The 24,031-nt window shown below is 37.8% G+C and overlaps 2 protein-coding genes and 2 pseudogenes across 2 annotated transcripts; 3 read left to right on the forward strand and 1 right to left on the reverse strand.

The window, feature by feature from the left end:
• Positions 1-3,165: 3,165 nt before the first annotated feature.
• LOC148690406 (uncharacterized) lies at positions 3,166-4,083 on the reverse strand (annotated as a pseudogene).
• A 5,102-nt stretch (positions 4,084-9,185) lies between these two features.
• LOC137708543 (serine/threonine-protein kinase CTR1-like) lies at positions 9,186-16,834 on the forward strand. The gene is made up of 15 exons (XM_068447647.2): positions 9,186-10,637; positions 11,318-11,616; positions 11,700-11,844; positions 12,599-12,714; positions 13,266-13,474; positions 13,731-14,225; positions 14,331-14,371; positions 14,816-14,884; positions 14,972-15,072; positions 15,167-15,251; positions 15,339-15,437; positions 15,527-15,595; positions 15,966-16,097; positions 16,227-16,321; positions 16,539-16,834. The coding sequence occupies exons 1-15, from the start codon at positions 9,711-9,713 to the stop codon at positions 16,651-16,653; spliced, it is 2,997 nt and encodes a 998-aa protein (XP_068303748.2). The 5' UTR covers positions 9,186-9,710; the 3' UTR covers positions 16,654-16,834.
• A 141-nt stretch (positions 16,835-16,975) lies between these two features.
• LOC137708553 (uncharacterized) lies at positions 16,976-18,435 on the forward strand. The gene is made up of 2 exons (XM_088686352.1): positions 16,976-17,052; positions 17,352-18,435. The coding sequence occupies exon 2, from the start codon at positions 17,558-17,560 to the stop codon at positions 18,275-18,277; it is 720 nt and encodes a 239-aa protein (XP_088542478.1). The 5' UTR covers positions 16,976-17,052; positions 17,352-17,557; the 3' UTR covers positions 18,278-18,435.
• Positions 18,436-21,605: 3,170 nt separating this feature from the next.
• On the forward strand, positions 21,606-22,394 carry LOC137729102 (agamous-like MADS-box protein AGL80 pseudogene; annotated as a pseudogene).
• The last annotated feature ends 1,637 nt before the right edge of the window (positions 22,395-24,031 follow it).

The following is a 24,031-nucleotide window of genomic DNA, read 5'->3' on the forward strand; positions in this document are numbered from 1 at the left end:
CTAACCTTTTCTCAAACCTTAAGAAACTTTACATCCATCACAAGACTGAAGTTCTATTGTTCTTGGCAAAGAACACTGCAAAATTGTCCTTGGCAAAGAACACTGCAAAATTGTCATCACAATATATTTTAATAGGCATTTGTGATGACAATACATTTTAATAGGCATTTGCACAAAATTAACAACCTTCAAATATATCACAAATTTTTTTAACCATACAACATGTTTCATTCATTCAAAGCAAGCTATAAACTCTGCCTCCATTGTAGATGTAGCTATGAGTCTGTTTTGCACTTTTCCAAGAAACTACACAACCACCAAGCATAAATATATAACTTCCAGTGGATTTTCTATCATCTATATCACCGGCCAAATCAGAATTAGTGTAGCCAACTAACTCCAAAAGCTCATCTTTGCCATAAACCAACATGTAATTATTGGTTTTTTGCAGGTACCTTAAAACCTTCTTCACTGTTACCCAATGTGACTTTCCTAGATTTGCTTGAAACCTACCTAACATTCCCACTATAAAAGAAATGCCAGGTGTTGTGCAAATAGTTGTATATGTCAAACTTCCCACCAATGAAGCGTAAAACTTATTTTCCATTTTATCTAGCTCTAATTTTGTCCTGGTACACTGAGCCTTAGAGAATTTGTCTCATTTGTTTACTGGCACTTCACCATTGTTGCAACTTGCTATGTTAAATCTCATTAGTACCCTTTCTATATATCCTTTTTTGTGATAAACCAAGTAAAGATTTTGATCTGTCATGAAAAATTTCAATACCAAGCACATAGTGTGCTTCCCCAAGGTCCTTCATTTCAAAATTCTTGCTAAGCATGGTCTTTGTGTCTTTTAGCAGCTTCATATCAGAACTCGCAAATAGGATGTCATCGACATATAACACTAGAAATATAAAGCTTGATCCTGCAAACTTAACATAAATACAAACATCTAATTTGTTTTCCATGAAAATTTGTCTTGTAACTACTTGATCAAACTTTAAGAACCACTGTCTTGATACTTGTTTAAGATCGTAGATTGACTTGTTAAGTTTACAAACCATATCTTCTTTCCCCCTTTCAACAAATCCAAGAGGCTGTTTCATGTAGATGTTTTCTTCCAATTCACCATTTAGAAAAGCAATCTTTACATCCATTTGATGTAGTTCCAGATTGAAATAAGCAACAAGTAACATGATAACCCTTAATAGAATCCTTGGAAGAAACGAGAGAAAAAGTGTAATTGTAGTTCACTCGCTCTCTCTGAGTGAATCCCTTAGCAACCAACTTAGCCTTGTACCTTTCAATATGTCCTTGAACATCTCTCTTAGTCTCATAAATCCATTTGCATCCGATATCCTTGAATTGAGGATTGTAATCCACCAATGTCCATACTTTGTTCTTTGACATTAACTCCAATTCCTCATTCATTGCAATATGCCATAATGATTGCTGAGGACTATTCATGGCCTGAGAATAAGTAAGAGGATTATCCACATCACTAAAATCAAACTCACTATCCTGCAAATAAACATAAGTCATTCGACATTGTGGTTTTCCTAATCCTTGATGATTGTCTTAATGGCAATATTGGTTCATAAAGAACTTCAGTACTCAAATCCATTTATACTTCAAAGTTTGAATTCTGATCCCCTTGCATCTGAATTCGAGTCCCAAAATCAACTTCCATTATGTCTACATTAGATTAAACTTCCAATTGATCTTTTTCCAACTCAATTGCAAATGAAGGAGTTATCAAAATTTCCTTGTAAGCATCACTACACGAAGACTTCTTTTCATAATCAGGTTCTTCAAAAATGAACCTTCCTTGTGATAATTTTGCAACATCTTGATCTTCAAAGAACTTGACATTGTGAGTTTCTTGAATTCTAGTACAAGCTTGGGGACAATAAAATTCAAAGCCTTTAGATTTCTCTAAGTAGCTAATGAAGTAGCACGATTCAGTCCTTAAATCCAGTTTCTTCTTATTTGGATTGTAAATTCGAGCCTCAGCTTTACATCCTTAAACATGGAAGTGATCAAAACTAGGCATTCTCCTATTCCAAATTTCGAAAGGTGTGGATGAAACTGTTATGCAAGGGACTATTCAGTATATAAGTTGCTGTTTTCAATGCTTTTCCCCATAGAAATCCTGGTAACTTTGACCTTGTCATCATACTTCTTACTATTCCAATCAAGGTTCTATTTCTCCTATCTGAGACTCCATTTTGTTTTGGCATTCTAGGTGTGGTGTATTAAGCCATAATGCCCTGTTACTCAAGATAAATAGCAAATGGACCCTTGTGTTGTCCAGCTTCACTGTACCTGTCAAAGTAGTCTCCTTCTCTATCTGATCTAACAATCTTAATGGTCTTTCCTAATTGTTTTTCTACCTCAGTTTTATAAATTTTTAAACAATCAAGAACAACTGACTTCTCACTAAGTAAATAAGTGTAACAAAATCTTGAGAAGTCATTAATAAAGTTTACAAAATAAGAGTTTCCACATATGGTTTTAGTTGGAAAAGGACCATAGATATTAGTGTGTATAATTTCCAGCAAATCATGACTTCTCTTAGCATCCAATTTCCTAAAATTAGTCATTTTGCCTTTGACACAATCAAGACATTAAGTTACAATAGTAAAATTCAATTTAGGAATCAACTTAGCCTTGGACAGCTTTAAAACCCTATTTTTAGATGTGTCCTAATCTTTTGTGCCAAAGAATTAAAGAATCATCACTGCAGTACATTTTCTTGGTGCTTGTGTTTAAAACATGTTGGTTAATTGACTCCACAGTACAATTCATCACCATAAGTTGTCACTCAAGTATGTAGTTCCTAAAACACAATCTAGACAGTTCTTTTGAATTTTTTTTTTTTTTTTTTTTTAAGTATTCATCATCTCTTAAAAAGGCAAAACCATCTTTGACTATTTTAGAAGCAGAGATCGAACTTCTCCTCATCTTTGGCACATAAAGCACATCATTCAATTTTAACACAAAACCATATGACAATTTCAAGCAAACAATTCCAATAGCCTCTACTGCAACCTTAGTTCATTCACCCACAAAAACATTGTAGTTTTTAAAACCAGTTTGTTTTGATGTCATAAAACCCTCCAAAGAAATTGTAATGTGGACTGAGCATCCAGCATCGAACCATCAAGAATTCATAGGGATTTCAATCAAATTCGACTCAACACAGACATTAGCTTGTTCTACACTTTTACTCTTAAGATAGTCCTGAAAAACTTGACAGTCTTTCCTTAAGTGTCCTTTAGTTTTGCAAAAAAAAACATGTAAGTTTAGCAATATTTTTGGTTTTGACTTTAAGATTGTTAGATCCCTTAATAGAGTCCTTTACTTTAGCAAATGCATTAGACTTAAAAGAGGTTGTCTTGGTATGAGAATTTTTACCAGAGTGTCCAGAGAATGAATTGAATGCCTTTTTCCCCTTGTTTGGTTGCAAGAAATTCACCATTTTAGCATCATTTCCTTTTTCTTGCTTTTGTTTATTCTCTTCTTGAACACAATGTGCTATTAACTCATCAACATCCCAGCTCTTGTCTTGAGTACTATAAGATACCTTTAATTGACTATATTTGCTTGGTAGAGCTTAAAGAATCATGAATACTAGTTGTTTTTCTCCAATGTTAACATCCAGAGAATTCAACTTCTCGGCTGCATCGATTATTTTCATAATGTGATATCAAATGGAACTTGTGCCCCCAATCTTGTATGTGGTAAGCATTGCCATGTATAATTGATTTCTGCCTTTTGAGATTCTTTGAACTTCCTCTCAATCGCATTCAAATAGTCAATGGCCAAGTCATACTTCTTGATCCCACCTCGAACAGTATCTATCATGGCACTTTCAAGTATGGAAAATGCCATTTTGTTAGCTCTAACCCATCTCTCTGCATCAGCTTTCTCTACTCGAGTGTTTTGATTAGTCAAAACTGGCTTGGGAGTGTCAAGAGCTATGTCGAATTCATTAAGTGTCAACAAGAGTCTAATCTCTTTTTTCCACTTCTTGTAGTTACCACCTATGGTGAGAATGAGGATATTAGCTAAGTTCATAGTCCTTAATGATATTGCAAATGCTGCACCAGTCATGAAATCACCAATATGAACTTATTAGTTCCAGATTTCATTCCAACAACCATTCGCACATCATGACTATAATCACAAACTCATATATATAGTCTTAACAACAATTTGTTGATAAGCATACATAGAATAAATGATATAACAAGAACTCAGTCAATACACTACACCAATCATGTATCCTTGACCTCGAATAAATTAATGGTGCCTCATACATGTAATATAATAAACAGTTTCAAAGGTTATCAAAGTTAAATCAAAATTCAAACCTTGCATTTAAAACTGATATCTCTAATAGGTTTCTTTCTTCAGTAGCAAAACACATTCATATTCACTAAATCTCACGCATGTATTTGAGGAAATCAAAAGCAATTGACAATATACCTTTTAATCTCTTATTTCAAATTCATATTAGGAATAGTAGAAGCAATTTAGAATTTGAAAATAGAAATTTTTTTAGCACTTAGTTGAGAAAACCCAAATCGTTATCCATAGAAAGAATTGTAACTAATTCAAATCTGGGAAAACCCTCATTCGACAATGGTTAGGGGTTTCCAATGATCAAGTTTTCTTTTTTAATCTACGGTAAATATCAGTTTACTACCCTCAAGTTTCGTGGTTTTCAACATTTGGTACATGAAGTTTTTTTCGTCCCAGAGTCATACCTAAAATGTTAATTTTGGGACAGTCTCATACATCCGTTAGTCTGGCTGTTAAGTCTTCTGTTAACTGATGACGTGGCGTCCACGTGGACAATGACTGGGCACCACGTGTTAATAAGGGTCCCACGTGGATATTAAAAATTAAAAAAAATTAAAAAAATTACAAAAAAAAAGAAGATGTTCTTCCTCAACCCTGACCATCCCTCCCTTCTCAGCCTCCACCCATATGTGCACATCCAAAATATCAGTCGATGTCGGCCAGCCCATCTCCACCCCTCGCCGTACCCCATGCACCCAGCTATCTGTTCAATCCACCCACCCAACTTCCGCTGCCGCTTCCTCCTTCGAACATCTTCTTCTTCTCCCTCCTTTCTCTAACCCTCATCTCTTTCCTCCTCTAAACACCCTCTCCGTATGCCATCTCTACTCTCTCTTTAACCCTCTTTTCTCTCTTCCTCTGCACATCCTCTCCGCACACCATCTCCACTTCACAGCTTCTGGGCCACTCTGCTTTGCCAAAGAGATACTGAGTCAGAACCCCGAACTCGCCGCCGAGCTGTACTCACGCGGCTTTTCGCCTCTTCACTTGCCGGTGGCAAAAGGGTTGGTGGAGATGTTGAAAACTTATTCATACAATCCCAGTTGCTGGCTCACCGTCAACGTATGAATGTAAATCGCACCGGGAAGAATCTGCAAACAACAATGAAATATAACAACATTCCTAAAAATGCATGTTAACAAAAATGATTTTAATGCTCATAAATCATAAATATCTGCTAACCCATTTCAATTTCAACATCACATTAGAAATCCCAACTCGGGAAATTTAATTTTTTTGCCAAATAAAGATAAATTGCAAAAGAAAACCCAAAAAAAGCTTCCAACTTTCTGAGGAAGCGAACAGAAAAGGATAAAAAGTTGGAACCTTGGTATAACCGTGGAGCATCGGAATCTAGCGACACTGAGCATACATACAGCTCTTGGAGTAGAAAAGGGAAGCCCAAGAGCCCACAAGAACGCCGATAGCTCCGCCATTGAGGACGAGTTTGATAGAGGGCCCAAGACCCGACTTTTTATTCACGAGCACGTCTTTTGGGATTCCGATGGCTGATCTCAGCTTATCTTCCATGGTCAACCCAGATCTGGGAATTGAGGGTCGGTGTGCGGAGGAGAGAAGGGAAGGAGAGGGTCGGGGGTTGAGGTAGGGTGCCCAGAAACCATTTTTTTATTTTTTATTGAGTGGGTCGGGGGTTGAAGGAGGGAGAGGGTTGGGGGTTGGGGGAGGGAGAGGTTGGATTTGCACATATGGGTGGAGGTCGAGAAAGGAGGGAGAAGGGAGGGACGGTCGGGGGTTGAGGAAGAACAACTTTTCTTTTTCTTTTTTTTTTTTAAATTTTTTTTAATATCCACATGGGACCCTTATTGACACGTGGCGCCCAATCATTATCTACATGGCCGCGATGTCATTAGTTAACGGAAGACTTAACAGCCAGACTAACACATGTATGAGATTGTCTCAAAATTAACACTTTAGGTATTACTCTGGGACGAAAAAAACTTTATGTACCAAATGTTGAAAACTACGAAACTTGAGGGTAGTAAACTGATATTTACCCTTTAATCTAATAGAGTCATTATTTTGTCATTTTCCACCACTGCTTCTTTTGCAGTCTCCAGGACCAGACTTCAATTCTCCATGAGAGCAAAAGTTTGTTTTATTTATTTATTTATATTATTAGAATGAAAACACAAACATTTTATCTCTACATATTGAACTCATGTTTATGTATCTTGTGGCTCTGATACCACATGTTAGCAGTGAATTACTAAACAACCAATCAAGACCAAAACATGAATCAAACTTAAAGAGAACTAACCAGATTTCGAACATAAAAGAACCAAGAAGAAAAGCGTACCTGCACCAGTTCCAGAACTTGAGGCCATTACACCAAGCTTTCCAGTGAACCTTCTTTTCTCTAGCAGACGACTAAGAACTCGACTACTATATATATATATAGTAGTGTAGTACAGCAAGTGCAGTGGTATATGTATTAACACATAGATGAATTTTACAAGTAACCAAAAGTTACAATTATGGACTAAGTGCAATATAGCTTATGAAATGTTAAGCACCGCAAAACCGTTGCATTTTTACTTGAAATACATAAAATGATATTTGTAACAGAGGAAGCAATTGGTAGAAGTTTAACAAATACAATAATATCATTCGCAAACTATGCAGTTATCATAATAGAGTTCATTGCAGAAGTTGTGGGCTCTGATACCACATGATACACTTGATTAAATACGAGATCGAAATCATCACTGCAACATGAACTACAAACTGTAATAAATGCATGCATACTAACCCTGGTTACTACTAAACCATATCGTTGTTGCAGTAAGGATACGCTTACTTGAAGATGAAGCCATGATGATTGAGATGGGATTCGGACCTTCCTGCTTGGAAACGAATTGGAACTCTTGCTCTCGACAGAACGAGATCCTTGTAACTTACCCGAGAGAGGGGATCAAAACCCTAATTATAGGAATGCAGCTGCTCCACCTATCATGGTGGCAGATGCCATCAGTTTTTAATCATTTGTAACCGTCTCCTATACTAATTGTACAAGTAATTATAGTTTTTTTAATTTGTATTATACATGTAATTTTTATATATAAGGCACATTATATTCATATCTCCCTTTATGTATGCTATTCCATATCTTTATCAAATGATTTGATTCACTTCTCACATAAAAGTTCTAACATATAGTATATGGACCAGTTAACCAGTAAGTATGTCTTTAATTATAAAACTGTTAAGTAAATGAACAAGTTTATATCAAGAATAAGATATGCATGAAGTATTGATACGGTGAGATTTCTCTTCCTAATATAAAAAAATCTTAAGTTCGAATATCCTCTCCCACTTTATTAAAAGATAAAAATAAACTAATGAAAAAAAGACATTGTGAGTTAGTTATATCTTCTTATTTTTTGCTTTGATCACCCCACTTATATGATGTTTATATAGTAATGCATAGGATCACATATCATGCGTTGTCTCGAAACCCATATATCAAACACATTGCCAGCTCAAACGAAGCATTGTAAACTTCATTAATTAATACAACAAATAAATAAGAAACTCATTCAATTAACAGGACTCAGATCTTCATGCATTATACATAATAAAATACAAAGTGGTTGGTTTAGGACCAATCTTATCCATAACTCCGACCAGTCATATGGCTGCCCTAAGCTGTAAGGTAAGAAGAAAAACAAACTAATGTACACTCTAGGAAACCATAATTTCAAAACCCTAATCGAAGCAAACGTTAGTTTAGGGAAAAATACAAAAGAAAGTTGATGATAAAGTGAAAGGGCATCACGCATGCCAAGTGACGAAGAGGATCAAAAGATTACCAAACCTAAACTCATTAACTTCCAAAAACAACCACCCCAAACGGCATCAAGTTGTCAAGCCCCCAACTACCCCTCACATGCTTTCATATCCCAAAATCCCCAAACAAAAATATAAGGACGATAAGATTTAACTTTTTCAAATTGCTTCTATGTTTTGAGATATTATCAATTTATGTCTTTCATCGTTAATTTTAACCGTGTAGTTATTAAATTAAAAACATTATAAGTTGCAGTTGATGATTTCTTGCACCACATTAGACATAAACTAGTCATCAGGGTGGAGCTTTGATATCTCCTCTACTAATGCTTCGTATTCCAAACCAACAATCCATCACATTTTGATTCTAATGGTATTAATGTGACTTCTATACAACCCATAAATGGTCTCACATCTGCCATATCATTAATTTAATGAAGAATTAAACAGTTAAATTGATAGAAGATGTAAATTAATGGATCATTTTGGTTTCGAGTTCTTGTCAACTTAATTGTTAGAATGAAACCTTGTTTGTTTAAATAATTTAATTGAAATCATTAATATCATTTAAGAGATTTAGCTCCGGTAAATTATGAAATTAACTCAAAATATAATAAAACAAGGGCTATTTCGTCCATTTACTTAACCATGCAGGTTTGCAAGTTGATATCCCCTACTCTTTTTGGATAGTGGACGCTACAAACATATTTAATCAGGAGTTCTAACGAAAAGCTTTTAGGGTTGTTTATTTTAACAAAAAATCACATTTTTACACTAAAAAGTCAATCATGTTATTATTCACTTTACTCTTTATTTTGTCCTTATCGTTAAAACTTAAAATTTTCAAATCATTTCATTAATTTACCTATTTAATCACGTAACACACATTACACCCACCATGCGGACCCACGCTAACTTACGCTTGGTAGGCAGCGAGCGCGCTGGCGTATAGGCCGGCGTGTCGCGATGGCCTTGGCTTTTAATTTGACGTGGAGAAATATTAGACAGGGTGCGCATGCAACCCCTGTGCGCTTTTTAGAATCGCTCCTCAGTGAATAAGTCATGGTTATTATTTGTTCAATTTCCCCACTACTTAGCTGTCTCATTTGCTGAAAATACTCACCCAACTCCCCAACACCCTCTCTCTCTCTCTCTAAAAAATCACCATCGCTATTCGTCTTCCAAATCTTTCTCATCAAAATTCAAAAAACACAGCTTTGGAAAAACTCATCTCTTCATCAGCTGAATGCGCTTTGGTTTGAAGAAAACCAAAGCGATTTGTAGAAATTGTACGGTCAGTAGGGTTGTTGTTTTTGTTTATATATATATATGTGTGTGTGTGTATATATATATATATATTGTGATCAGTCTTCTTCTTATTCTCGGTGTATTCTGAGAGATTGAGAAACGACGCCGGCCTGACACAGTGCACGGAGGAGGAAGTCAGCGTTGCGCATGTGACCAGTTGGACTTTTGGGTGTTAGTTTTAATTATTATTTGGTTTGGTTGGGGTGTCGGGAGGTTGGTGAAGAATGCCTCACAAAACGACTTACTTCTTCCCGAGGCAATTCCCGGATCGAAGGTTCGATTCGTCGTCCAAACAGCTGTTGCAAGAAGATCATGACGATCACGAGAAAGGAAGCAAAGACAGCGACACTGCCACCACCTCCACCACCACCACAACCGCGACTAGAGATAGAGATGATCACCAACAAAAGGTGCTCAAAACCGCCACCAGCAACTTGTACAAATCCTCAGCCACTACCACTTCTTCTCTGTCTTCCGAAGTTCAGTACTTCACGGGCCACGTCCTCGAAAGGAAGCCACCGCAGTTGGCCACCTTTTGCGACTGGTTCCGTCATGACAAGAAGGGGACTAGTACTCGACCCAAGCCATCGAATACTCCTGGTCACGTGAGGGGCCCAAGGAGGTTGTCATCCTCCTCATCATCCTCATGCCACCTTGTTGATGAGGATCGCGAGCTGTTGCTCCCGCGTCTGCCTCGTCATTATCATGGTGATCACTATCACGATCATCAAGTGGCCGAGGCTGGCCCACCACAGATGGCGCCGGAGTCCACCACGATGGCTATGCTCAAGCACCGGAGTGTTGACCGGAGCTTTGACCGGCAGGTGTCGCTGCCGAGGGTTTCGAGCGGGAGTAGCTATGCGGGGAGCTTGTTTTCAGGAACGACGACGTTGGATGGGAACTTCTCTGGGGATGTTAAGGACTCGTCCGTGACAACGAGGCATTTGGAAGTGGAGGAAGAGGAGGAGGTGGGGGAGGAGAGTGCTAAAGTGAGCTTGTCGCAGAGGTCTAAGGAGAGTTATTATTTGCAGCTTCTTTTGGCCAAGAGGCTTAGTTCTCAGGCTACTCTGGGTGCTGAAACATTGCTCTTGCACGAGACTCGTACTGAACTTGAGGTTACGGATGCTGAGACGGTGTCGTACCGGCTCTGGGTAAGTTTAATTACTCTCTCTCTTTTTTTTTCTTTTTTTCTTTTTGGCATGTTTACCTCTCTCCCCCCCCCCCCCTCTTTTCTCCTTCTCTCTTTCTCTATTTGTCATTTTTTCCTTACGAATAATGTGTGTTAATTTTGTATGAAATGTCAGTATTGATATCCTATTTGTATATTTTAGTTCTTGGATAAAATGGTTCTGTTACTAATAGGTCCAAGATTTTTGTGGTCCATTCCAACATCAGCCTTTGTAAGCTCCAGTGATAGAGACTACATGTTTGTATCACTATCACCACAAAATTTAATTAGGTATATGTACCAATTTGTAGCGCTTATAAAATTCGCATGTATACTTGTGTATATGTAGAGAAATTAATGCATCACTTGCCAAACTTTTGTTGTCAAAGCGTAAAAATTTATTTACTTATGTTGCTAAACTCACTGTTCGAGAATCATATAGCATGATCAATGATCCAAATTCACAGTTAGACAATAAAGCATTAGTTATGCCAGTAAGATCTTGGTGAATTGGTACGCATGTAGTTGTTTGAACTTAAAGCTAAAGGTCAGAAGTTCGATTGAAAATATTTTCTAAATTTCAATCGTCTGTAAGGAATTTTATACATTTCTAACATTGTAGCTCATCGTTAATGAGTAATGAATTCCGTGCAAATTTTCCAGGTCAGTGGCTGCTTGTCTTACAATGACAAGATATCAGATGGTTTCTACAACATTTTGGGGATGAATCCATATCTTTGGGTGCTATGCAATGATGTGGAGGAGGGTAAACGTATACCGTCCTTGATGTCACTTAAAGAAGTTAAACCTGGTGAGACATCAATGGAGGTGCTTCTTGTCGATAAAAATGGTGACTCTCGCCTGAAGGAGCTTCAAGATAAAGCACATCAACTATCGTGCTCTTCAGAGAATACTTTAATATTGGTGGAGAAACTTGGCAAGCTTGTTGCAGTCTATATGGGGTGGGTTTCAGTTTTCCCCCCTTTTAACTTGAAACATGTTTGTTTCATTAATTATAATGTTTCTGAGTCGCTTAAACTTGAAGGGGTAATTATCCCGCGGAGCAAGGAGATCTACACACGCGTTGGAAAGTGGTTAGCAAGAGATTGAGGGATTTTCATAAGTGTATTGTGCTCCCCATTGGCATCCTATCAATGGGGCTTTGCCGGCATCGTGCCATTCTTTTCAAGGTGACAACTTGTACCTCATAGTTTTGCCTATTTCTGTTTATAGTCCGCACCTTCGTCGTTCTAATGGCCGTAAAAGGAATTACGAGTGTTATCTGAAAGCTAGTGCCGATTAGTTGCATCTATATATATTGTGCCGATTAGTTTATATCTTATGTATTAAGGTTTCTGAAGGCACACTTTTTTTTTTGTCATACTGAAGACACGCTCTTAGTAGTAAAATTTAGGACTCGTAATCTTTGATTGTACAACAAATGTTTCAACATATATGAATCTGTGAACAGGGTTTCACATGAGAATGCAACTGAATTAGAAGCATCAAGGGACACACAGTTATATAGAGCTATGAGTTTTCGACATGTGATCATTCAGTGAGGTATACGTATATGTAGCTTTTTGTGGTGTACTGACACAATTCTTGCCGATGTAATTGTTATTGGGTTTGTGGGGAAAGACCATGCATATTCCTATCCTTTTGTGGATACACCTACTTAGATGCTTTGCAAATAAACACAATTGAGAATTTCATTATCTCTTGATTCATTATCTACTCTTTGAGCAGATAGTGTACAATTACAAATCATAATATTCGATCTTTTGGTAATGTTATCTCGGAACCTGCAGGGTTGCTTTTCTCGTTTCAAGCGGAATGAATGGATACAGAAAGAAAACTCACATATGTGTTTTCATTTGTGCTTGTGTGTTGTGGACTGGTCACTCATTCTTAATAACTCAATTCTATATTTCCAACGTGCAGAAATTGGCAGACCACATAGGTTTGCCTTGTCGCATAGCTCGTGGTTGTAAGTATTGTGTAGCATATCATCGGTCCTCTTGTCTTGTCAAAATTGAAGATGACAGGAAGCTTTTGAGGTTAGAAAGTTTTAAGTGAGCGTGAAGAATTGTTGCTGGCAGATTTTTTTTTTAAATTTTTTTTTAACATTTTTTATAACATGGTTCAGCATATAAATTCAATCTGAAATGTAGATATTGACTATTAGTTCATTTTTTATGTTTTGGTAGCATTTGTTTCCCGAATGATATTTAACCATAACGTTATTTCTGGAGTTTTTGTTCATTTGATCCAAGCGCGTCAATCTTTTTCTTTCATCTATACACTCTGTAGCATTAAATCTTTGCTGAATTATTGGTCAATTCTCTGTTGTTTCTCAGTCTCACTGTTTTCTTAACTTTTGGTGTTGAAGACTTTAGCCTTGGCTCATAACTAACTTGACTGTTGTCAGATAAGTTCCCTTTCTCCCCTGTCATACCCCGTTGTTCTTATGGTGGAAATATGCATTTGATTCTGAGTACCATGTCATGCATGGTCAAAAAAGAACGTTTTCGTTTCAACTGTTCGTTTAATTCAGAATTTTACGTATATTTTTCTTCTTTATTTGATGGTTATATATGTTTCTTAACAGGGAATATGTGGTTGATCTAGTTGGGGAACCAGGAAACCTTCACAGTCCAGACTCTTCGATAAATGGAGGAACTCTTTCTTCTATACCTTCACCATTTCAAAATTCTCACCTAAAAGAATCCCAACAACCTTACAAGGATAGTGGATTATTTTGCCAATTCACAAACTCAAAGCACTCATGGGCTCCCCCCGAAGATCCCTTTTATGCAGGTAAACCTTGAAGATGCATGTTCCATTATTTCGGAGTACTTGAAATTGAAGGCAGTCTGAATGAACTACAGGATGGAGGCATCATTGTAGTTACAATGATTATTTTGTCTAATTTTAAAACTGACAACTGTTAGATTTTTGTTTTTCTTTTGTTTTGTGCATTGATACGGAGAAGAAAACGTTTGTTATGCTGCCTGATTGTACATTTGATGATTTACATAACGCATGTGGTACCATTTTTATCCTTTCTTGATAGGTTCTTCAATCCTTAAAGATCGATCTCTTACAGTCGGTGGGGAGGGAGGTCACGTCATCAAGGAAACCAATTTTCTTCCGGTTGATCAAACTAGATTTGGGTGGGAATCTTCTCTGATGCCTTTGGGGTTGAAGGGAAACGCTCCACATTGCCTTGAGGGCGATTCTTCGGAAGCTCTTGATATTACTGCAACCGCTGCTGTGGCATCATTAGAGGAATGTGCTAGACTTCGCGAAGATAATGCTGTTATACAACAAGCTTACAGAAAGGAGATTGTTGTATCAAGAAGTCAGTTTATAAGTAACAGTGTTGACCAACGTAAAGTAACTTTGTACAACCAATCAGATCTAGAGGGGGTTCATAGTGAACTTGTGAAACAAGGTAGAATTTCTGCTGTGACTATCCCAAGGTACTTGAATCTTGAACCATCTCTTGCAATGGACTGGCTTGAGATCGCATGGGACGAGTTGAATATCAAAGAGCGTGTTGGTGCTGGTATCTATCCTCCCCTTTATTGAACTAGATGCATGTTTATTTCTTTTTATTTGCTCAATCACTACTCTTCGCTTCTACATGAATTCATGTTCTGCTCCTTTCCAGGCTCATTTGGGACAGTGCATCGTGCAGAATGGAATAGATCGGTAAGTATTTTGTTTGTTGTGATTGGGCCGCGATTATTTGTTTGGGGGGGTGGGGAAGAGTGGTTCAGTTATGACGTGAATACTTTTGATATGCTGTATCTGTTTGGTCTGATCACGAGAACAAACTTGATGAGTGGTGCATATTGCTTAATATAATATAGCTGCAGGGTTTGGCCTCTGTGCCAGTTCTTTTACCCATTCCCATCTTCGGGATAGGTCTAGTAACTACTTGTGTTTCCGAAAAAGAACTTACTCCATTGGCCAATTTAATTAGATGATCAAGGGTAATTTAACTTTTTGCTTAATCTGTTCCTTCTTCTCATGTCTTCGGTTAGATGTTGAACATCTGTCTTGTAATATATGTCAGCGTAGTTTGCTGTTGCACCTAATTCTTTCTTCCTTTGTTTTCGTTTTCTACTAAAATTTAATTTTGGTGTAATCCAGGATGTTGCCGTCAAGGTTCTAACTGTTCAGGATTTCCATGATGATCAATTGAAAGAGTTTTTACGTGAGGTAGGTTTCCTTTGTATGTGCATCAGAAACTTGTATATCATTAGATTGAAGCCTTTTAGCTGAAGTTGATTTTCACATTGTATTCAGGTTGCAATTATGAAACGTGTTCGTCATCCAAACGTAGTTCTTTTCATGGGTGCGGTTACAAAGCGTCCTCATCTGTCTATAGTAACTGAATATCTGCCAAGGTAATTTCTTTCCAACTTTTTTTATTGACAGTTAATTCTCATGTGTATAATTATTATGTCTAAACCCGTCGCTATCATGGTATTGGTGACGCAGGGGTAGTCTTTATCGCCTTATTCACAGGCCAGCTTCCGGGGAACTTCTGGATCAGAGGAGGCGGTTGCGATTGGCATTGGATGTGGTTTGTGCAATTTAGCATCATCATTTCCCTTCTCACATGCTAACTATGTTTTCTGTTAGTTAACTCTAAAAGTTATCTTCCCTGCAGGCCAAGGGGATCAATTACCTCCATTGTCTTAACCCTCCTATTGTCCATTGGGATCTTAAGTCTCCAAATTTGTTGGTTGATAAAAATTGGACAGCAAAGGTATATTTAGATAAAGAAAGAGATTTGCATGGTGCTTTGAGTTCTCCGGTTGGGTGTTTGTGGACTTGATTTGTTTCATTTATTCCTAGGTATGCGATTTTGGGTTATCCAGATTTAAGGCGAACACTTTCATATCATCCAAGTCCGTCGCTGGAACAGTAAGTCTCTCTCTCTCTCTCTCTCTCTGTCTGTGCGCGCATATACAGGAGTCTGTCAGCGTGCACAAATTCATTGTTTGTGGACTTAATCTGTATTACCGCGGCTGTCGAATTCATTGTTTCTGAGAAATAGGATTGAGATGAAAGCCTAGGTCAATGTTTGTTTGGTGTTTTTGTCTCACAAATTAGTTTTACTTGTTTCTGCTACATTAGTGTATACATATGCTATGAATGCTGTGTGCAAGCTGAGTTACCATGAACTCTTTAGTCCGCTATGTAAAGTCGGGCATTTCCATCAATACTTTCGCAGGTTGAAGTATTACTTTGCAGTGCATCAATCATCATGTAACTCACTAAATTTAATTTTCAGCCTGAGTGGATGGCTCCAGAATTCCTTCGCGGAGAGCCCTCAAATGAGAAGTCCGATGTTTACAGTTTCGGAGTGATCCTATGGGAACTTGTAACCATGGAACAACCCTGGAAAGGTCTTAGCCCCGCCCAGGTACATGTCGTGATCAGCATCTACTTTCCTTCAGTCTTGTCCTGCACGCTACACGTTATGACTTCATTCTCTATTTTCTTTGTTTTTCCTTTTATTAACTATGGTAAATGATGTCGTTCAATCTCTCAGGTAGTCGGAGCAGTTGCTTTCCAGAACAGAAGGCTTACTATCCCTGTTAATACTCCCCCAATGTTGGCTTCGCTTGTGGAATCCTGTTGGGCTGAGTAAGTCTACCCGAGATCTTCCCAGTTGTGATCGAAGTAGATCAATACAACTTTACTATAACGTGTATACCGAGTGCCAAGAGACTAATCTATCTTCCACATGTGGCGTGGAAGATAAATTGCGACTTAGGGACGACCAATTAGTAGCACCTGTGGAGTCGTGTTTGTTTATATGTCTATATGTTTAGTTGGTGACGTTTGTTTATTTTGTTTGCAGTGATCCAGCCCAGCGCCCTTGTTTTGGTAGCATAGTTGAGTCACTAAAGAGGTTGCTAAAGTCTCCTCTGCAATTGGTTCCGGTGGCTGGAACATCGCCTTCTGCCCGGACCTGAGTTAAAGAGTTGACGGTTGTACTATGGTAGTCGAATTTCTGCAACTGACTAAGCTTCTTTGGTTTGTAGACGCGTTTCTTGCCTAACCCAATGACCGTTGCGTAATACGTATGGTTTAACAATGTACCCAAAATATCGAAGAGGATCAAACCGTGCTATTCAAATATTTTTGGTCTTTTCAGATCGATGAACGTTTGATTTTCTCTTTTAACATGGACTCTATAGATTTTAAAATCGGAAGTTTTTTTTTCACAATTAAAAATAAACTTTTTAAATATATAACTAGTGATTAAATCAAAGAAATTATCAGTTCGCAGAGCCAAGGGCAGATGGAAATAAGAACCACCCGAGTTTGGAAATATACATGCGAAGGTTTTTGGATGTTATTCCGAATATTTGGTACGAATTTCTTTTATGCTTACTAAATGTTTGATGTAGTGCATGCTAGGCATATTTTGACGTACTGCGTTGACAACATTCGACAAGTTTTTTATACCACTTTTAGCATATACACGTGTTCAACAAGCTCACCAAATGCGTAAATTGATTTTTTTTTTCTATGTGCTTGGCGCTCTATTCTTATGTAAACTTGTACTTAACACTGAGACCCTCTTAAAGTTCAAATCTTGAATCTGTCACTGCAAGGAGCTACGTATAAGTCTTTAGTCGCATGCTAATCAAATTCATTTGATGAACAGTCATCCGTACGTGGGAAAGTTGAGGCAAGCGAGGCAAACCCCATGAGAAGAGAAGAGGAGAAGAGGAGGCTTCATTAAATATCCCAAAAGCCAGTCACAGCGTCCAGTCAGTCAAAATAGTCGACCCTCCCTCCTTAGTCTTCCCCTTCCCAATTTTCCCATCTCTCTCCCAATCCTCCCTCAACCCGATTCCCAAACATCCACTCATGGATTTCCTTCAATCCCAACTCCGATACATCAATTCCCAAACAGATGAATCCGCACCGATCGACCGGTCCCGAATCGCCAAGGACATTCTCCTCCAGGCCGGCCTAATCCTCGTCGTCGTCGTCGCCTTCCTCTCCATCCACAACATCCCCCAAAAACTCATCGCCAACCTCCGCTACCGCTTCCGCAACAAACCCGCAGCCCAAGCCAAGCGTCACTTCGTCCTTGGCGCCCAGCTCCTCGGTCAGTCCCGATCCGCCAACTCCCGCTCCTCCTCCGCCTCCCTCTCCCAGCAGGCCCTCGACGAGGCCGAGAAGGCTATCGCCCTCGACCCCAAGGACGCCGCCGCCCACATCCTCAAAGCCCTCACCCTCGACGCCCAGGGATACAAGACCTCAGCCCTCGACGCCATCGACGTCGCTCTATCCCCTCTCTGCCGGAAGAGCCTGACCGAAGAGGATCGCGGGGATGCGCTTGTCAAGAGGGCGGAGATCAAGCTGTCGATGAACCGGAAAGCCCGGGTTGACTCGGTGATCGAGGATTTGACTCGGGCTGTGGAGCTGAGTCCGGAAAATGTGAAGGCGTTTTGTACGTTGGGAGAGTGCTATGAGGGGAAGAAGATGGCGGAGGAGGCCAGGAAGGCTTACGAGGCGGCGCTGAAGGTCCAGCCCAGATTGAAAGCCGCCATGGACGCTCTGGACCGACTCGGTTCGGCTTAGGCGAAGCTGGGCTCGGGTTGAGTTCGGATTCCGGTTTTTATATTTTTGTTTTGTAGTTTCAAATTTGTGGCGTTTGGTTTATGATTATCAGGGGATTTTGTAGCTACTATTTACTAACACGGTGGTGCAAATGAAGGATTATAAATTATGAGTGTAAATGACTTTGATTTACATGTATTTTTTTAGGAAATTATTTCAACACACCTGTGTTAATTTTTGAGCTTATTTTTAACTACAATCTTGAAACTCAGTTTTTAAAATAAGAGTGTAAAAATCATTTTTCTTATCATACCTCTCAACCCAAATTTTCATTTCATTAGAGTTTGTGAAATTCTTTTGTTTTTTTTGTTTTTTGTTTTTTTTTTTTGAACAATGTGAAATTCTTTTGTTTCACTAACCTAAAAGTAAAATGAAGTTTAAAACCAAATTTAATGTTTCAATCAATATATGACATTTGGGAGTTGGTGGCGGGGAGTAATGATGATGGGTGGTGGAGGCGGTGCTCGTGGTGAGGTGGTGGCCACAACGATGGTAGGTGAGAGAGGGGGTGATGGTGGTAGTGGTGGTAAGGTGGGCATGTAAGAGTGAAATTGATGCCATTTTGTATCGTTTGATTGGAGTTAAGAGGAAGGACTTGAGGAATTCAGCAGAGAATTATAGCCTGCACTATGAGTGGTAAAACGATGATAACTTTGTCCACGTAGCTCGGAATTGAATTGCGCAAAATTCTATAGAAATCTGACATTCGTATCTTCATGATGGAGCATGACACAAACTCCACGTAGCTTGGATTTGTCAGTGCTGTTGCGATGTGCTGGTTAGGCTGGCTTGCTATTAAGCTGCTTTATGTACCATATTTGAAACCGTTCTGTTTTCTGGAAAATTCGAAAAATAGTAACATTGTAGCTCTACTTCTCAGCTGTCTAGGTGTATATGAAACTCCACTTGAAAAAATCAGGAAGGCTTTGAGATCTTCGTTTTCCCACAGCCATGCAGTTATGATAGGAACATAGCTTCAGTTGTCTTTGTTCGAAAAACTGAAGGATTGGCTATGTAGAAAATTTTGAAATTTGGACACAACAATCTTCAGGGTCTTATCCTTCATCTCCATTTGTCCTTGTGTTGAATGAAGTTCATCTGAAAAGTCGACTTTCGTTATCAGTCATCCAGGTGCACATAATGGGTTTAAGGCACGACTACATTGTCCCCAGAGCTTTGCGAACACTAGCTTCAGTCGAAGTGTTAGTGAACATCGATTGAGTTGCATGAAAAGCTTATTGTAGACTTTAGATGAGTAATTAGATGAGTAATCTATGAGTCGAACTTGCAATGAGGTGTTGGTCCGCATAGAACCAAACCCGCTTTGCTCATTGGCTTGGAAGTATGATCGTTGTTTTGTTTTGGAATCGGTGCTTGTGCTTTTTCTACGTGACTTGCCCCCAATAAATTTCTATCCTTGTTGGACTCTACTATGCTCGTCAAAGCAGTTGTGTTGTTGTCAGAGTTACTGGCTCCACCAGATTACTTAGGTATTAGTATTCTCAACTTTCCGATCTATTGGAGATTCATTTTGTCCTTATATTTGTTTTATACCCATTTTATACAGTGGTTGTCCATATTTAGGGACTCCACTGGAGATGCTCTAATTATGTTGGAATGGAGTCAAGCTAAAGCATCTTAGACCATCTCCAAAATAGATATCAAATTTTAAACACAAAATTTAAATTTGAAGGCTTATGTGGCATATTGATCTTTAATCTTTTTGTAAATTTTGTTCTCCAACTGATATGTCAAACAAAAAGTCAAAATCCTGTAGATTTTTAGTTAAAAAATTGCAAGATAGGAGGTGGGGATTCTAATTTCTCTTAAATTTAAAGTGAAGTAGATTTTAGTGAAAAATACAATACAAAACGATGCCTTAGAAATGACAACTATTTATATCGAATTTAAAGTCGAGAATTGTTACCTTCAAATTCAAAGGTTTCCCACAACGCCCCCCCCCCCCCCCCCCCCCAAACCACTTCTTCTTCTAACATAAGTGATAATGAATCCAAGGGAATTGTCGCATATAAATTTAAAATTCGGACTTTTTTTCTTTCTTTTAAGTCCCCTTTGGTAATTTTTTTTTTTTTTACAGAAAAACTGCTTCACTTTAAAATTAAGCAATAATAAAGTGGTGTGGAAAAAATAAAATATCACGTTTATTTTAAAAGCAAAGGCCGTCAAACAACAACTTTTAAAAGCAACATGTAGGTTGCTTTTAAAAGTTGGTTTTTAATAAAAATCAGAGTTAAGCTTTTAATGAGTATCTCAATTCCAGTAAAACCCTCATTAGTTTTTAAAAATGACATTTTTTTAACCTTCTACACTCATTTTTTCTCTTGGAGAACAAAGTCACCGTCACCACTTAACACTACAAACACTAACTTTACACCATCATTGTTGTTGCCACCACCACCGCCATAACCGCCACCACTGCCATCAAAATCGCCACTACTGCCATTGCCACCACCAATGCCACCATCACCACCATAACAACAGTTACAACCACTATCACCACCATAACAACAGCTGCAACCACTATCACCACAGCCACAACCGTCAATAATGCCGCCTGAAGGTTTGTGAAGACATAGTATTACTTCGCCTGAAAATTATTATTGAATGTGTGTATAGTATGAAATTTGTGAAGAAATAGTATATGAATAATTAGGACAAGTATCCTATCCTCTTAAACACGAATTTGCACAAAAAGAAACCAAAAAAATTAAAAAATAGAAAAACTCGTAACACGAATGAGCTTTGACTACCTTATAAGTGACTACCAAATACAGAGAAATGATCATCTCTGGTGTGCATGCATGCATGTATGAAAGTTAACAGACAAGATTAATCCAGATAAAGAACAAGGTTGGATAAACAAGTCCCAGGAATATCAACAAAAAATTGCAAATTACAAAATTTCTTTTGCTAATAGAATCTGCCAGAGATTTGATATTATCCTACAAATGTAACTCACCAATAAATTTCCATTTATGTGAAAATTCTATTTCCTTAACAAATATGGAATATAAGAAATTCAGTGTATGAATGAATTCAGCGAATATTGCATGATAAAAGACAAAAAATTCTCTAATATAGTAGCTTGATGATTGTCCATCCAATGTACCATACGACACAAAATCTCCTGAATTAATTCTCATTCAAAACCATATCTCCCAGGTGAGTAAGGTAGCCCTTTTCTTGCTATATATATATATATAGAGCATCGGCTGTTTCTGGTATATCATAGCAAACCCTCAAAAGCTTCCTTCTTCTCTAGATTGTTCTGTCTTCTCTTCTCTGACGAGCCATGACTAGAAAGAAAGTAAAACTGACCTACATCAGCAACGACTCAGCGCGAAAGGCGACGTACAAGAAGAGAAAGAAGGGTTTGATGAAGAAGGTGAGTGAACTCAGCACCCTTTGTGATGTTCAGGCGTGCGCGATTATTTACAGCCCGTATGACTCTCAACCGGAGGTCTGGCCATCGCCGTTGGGAGTCCAGCGGGTTCTTGCCCAGTTCAAGACCATGCCGGAGATGGAGCAGAGCAAGAAGATGGTGAACCAAGAGAGTTTTCTGCGGCAGCGGATCGCCAAGGCCAACGAGCAATTGAAGAAGCAAAGGAAGGAGAACCGCGAGAAGGAGATGACGAGAGTGATGTTCCAGAGTCTGACTGGGAAGTCTCTCCAGGGTTTGAGCATGGTTGATTTGAATGATTTGGGGTGGCTGGTTGAACAAAATTTGAAGGAGATCCACAACCGGATGAAGATTCTAAATGATCAGGAATCTAAAAGCCAAGTGCAACTACAACCAACGGCGCTGCCTGCAGCTGCTGCAACTGCGGCGGAGTGTGGAGGGGAGAGGCAGCAGGGTTTTGCGCTGAACAATAACATGGACACCGCAATGCAGAGGCAGCAGCAGCCGTGGTTCATGGACATGATGAACGTCCCACAAGATCATCAGCAGCAGCATATGGCAGGGCTTGGTGGCGGAGATGAGATGCATATGCTGCCATTTCCGGCGGACCACAGCCAGATTAATGCTATTTGGTCTAATAATTCCTTTTACCCTTAATTTGCTTCTGTATTACTGTTTTTATAATTCAGCCTCAAACCACAGTAGGGTTTCAATTGTGAGGCATGAAAGCAGTGTGTTGTTCACTCTTCGTTTTTTTTTCCATGTAATAAAAGTAGATCACATCAAATGATCGTTTCAACTTTTAATTCTAATATTACAATATTATATTTGTATTCTTCAATATTATTTGATATCATCGACTTATTACATAAATGATCTCTTATTCGAATGATTGTTTGTAGAAATTATCTTCAAATGAAAATTAAGAAATTAAACTGTTTTCAATTACAATATTTATACAGTGAAAATTCTTTATTCATTAAGAGATATGTACATATGCAAAGACAATCTTTATTATAATAGAACCATGACATTCTATAAATAAAGAATAATACTTGGCTACTCAAAAAATGATAAGGAGTTCTTACTCAAAATTGTTGGTTTCTGGTTTATAAACGTTCATGTTTATGATTCATACTGTTTATATTATAACTCACTTTATACAAATCATATCTGGAAAAAAATCCATTAAAACTAAGGTTGTTTAGTCATCCAATTATATAAGAACAAATAAACTGAAATGGAAAAAGTGTTACGAATCGTCTATCTGTTTGCCACAGTTGATGAACTTAATAACCTTAGTTCTAATTCATTTTTTTTTTTTTTGTAGAGATGATCTTTACATAATGATTTATAATATGAATGGTTTAAATTATAAGCACAAAGTTCTGTAAATAAAAAATGATAATTTTGAATAGAAATTCTTACTCATCCTGAAATAGCCAAACATATTCATAAGAAAAATAACCTTCAAGTAGTCTTAAACAATTGTGGTCCCAATTTGAGCCAGTTATATACAAAAATAAACTCCACATTATAAGTTATAAATTCTCTAGGTGCTGTCTTAAGAAACTCGCCCACATAATAATAGTTGTCAATAACTAAAACCATATGCGATATTGTTACAAATAAAAATTTAAGATGAAATAAACATTTTTTCTGGAATGAGAAATAAAATATTTACAAATTGGGTTGTCTTTTTTCCAAAGTCACAGCTTGGAATTAGAATGCTCAACTGCTAATGTGGTTGTTTGTATCCATGACACATTCATTAAGGATAAATAACTAAGTAAAAAACACCTTTATTTGCACGTGGTCCAATACTTTAGTGGATATAGTATTGAGTTTTACCCATGGGTCTTGGGTTCAAAACTCCCAATCACTCCTCTAATTCCCCTCCCCTTAATAATAATAAAAATTTTAATTAAAAAACCTCTATTAAGTAATAACCTCCCTATAGTTATAAAATTGATTTAATCCTAGCATTATGACTATACAAAGATTTTACTCTATATATAATGTCGATATCCTACTTTCTATCAAATCCTATTATGTGTGTAATCACGAATAATTATATGTTATGGCACCAAAGTGGTCGGTCCACTATGTCTTATATTGCCAAAGGTTAATTACATTATACACTCTTCAAATTTAAGATGATTTTCAAAATAGGTCACGAAGTTCTACTTTTCTTCTATTCCACTATAAAGTATTGAAATTGCATCAATTTCTGCATTTGATGGGATTGAATGTATGATAATTCATTAAGCTGATGACATAATCAGCTTGAGATC

The sequence above is a fragment of the Pyrus communis genome, chromosome 15 (genome assembly GCF_041283825.1).
Source record: "Pyrus communis isolate YQ-2024b chromosome 15, ASM4128382v1, whole genome shotgun sequence".
In the NCBI taxonomy this organism is placed as follows: Eukaryota; Viridiplantae; Streptophyta; class Magnoliopsida; order Rosales; family Rosaceae; genus Pyrus; species Pyrus communis.

What these genes read in the sequence shown, in the direction of transcription:
- LOC137708543 (XM_068447647.2), top strand. Translation starts at nt 9,711, where the DNA reads ATGCCTCACAAAACGACTTACTTCTTCCCGAGGCAATTCCCGGATCGA. An exon ending in GTAACTGAATATCTGCCAAG is followed by an intron (nt 15,073 to 15,166) that starts GTAATTTCTTTC and finishes TTGGTGACGCAG; the next exon opens with GGGTAGTCTTTATCGCCTTA. An exon ending in ATAAAAATTGGACAGCAAAG is followed by an intron (nt 15,438 to 15,526) that starts GTATATTTAGAT and finishes ATTTATTCCTAG; the next exon opens with GTATGCGATTTTGGGTTATC.
- LOC137708553 (XM_088686352.1), top strand. Translation starts at nt 17,558, where the DNA reads ATGGATTTCCTTCAATCCCAACTCCGATACATCAATTCCCAAACAGAT.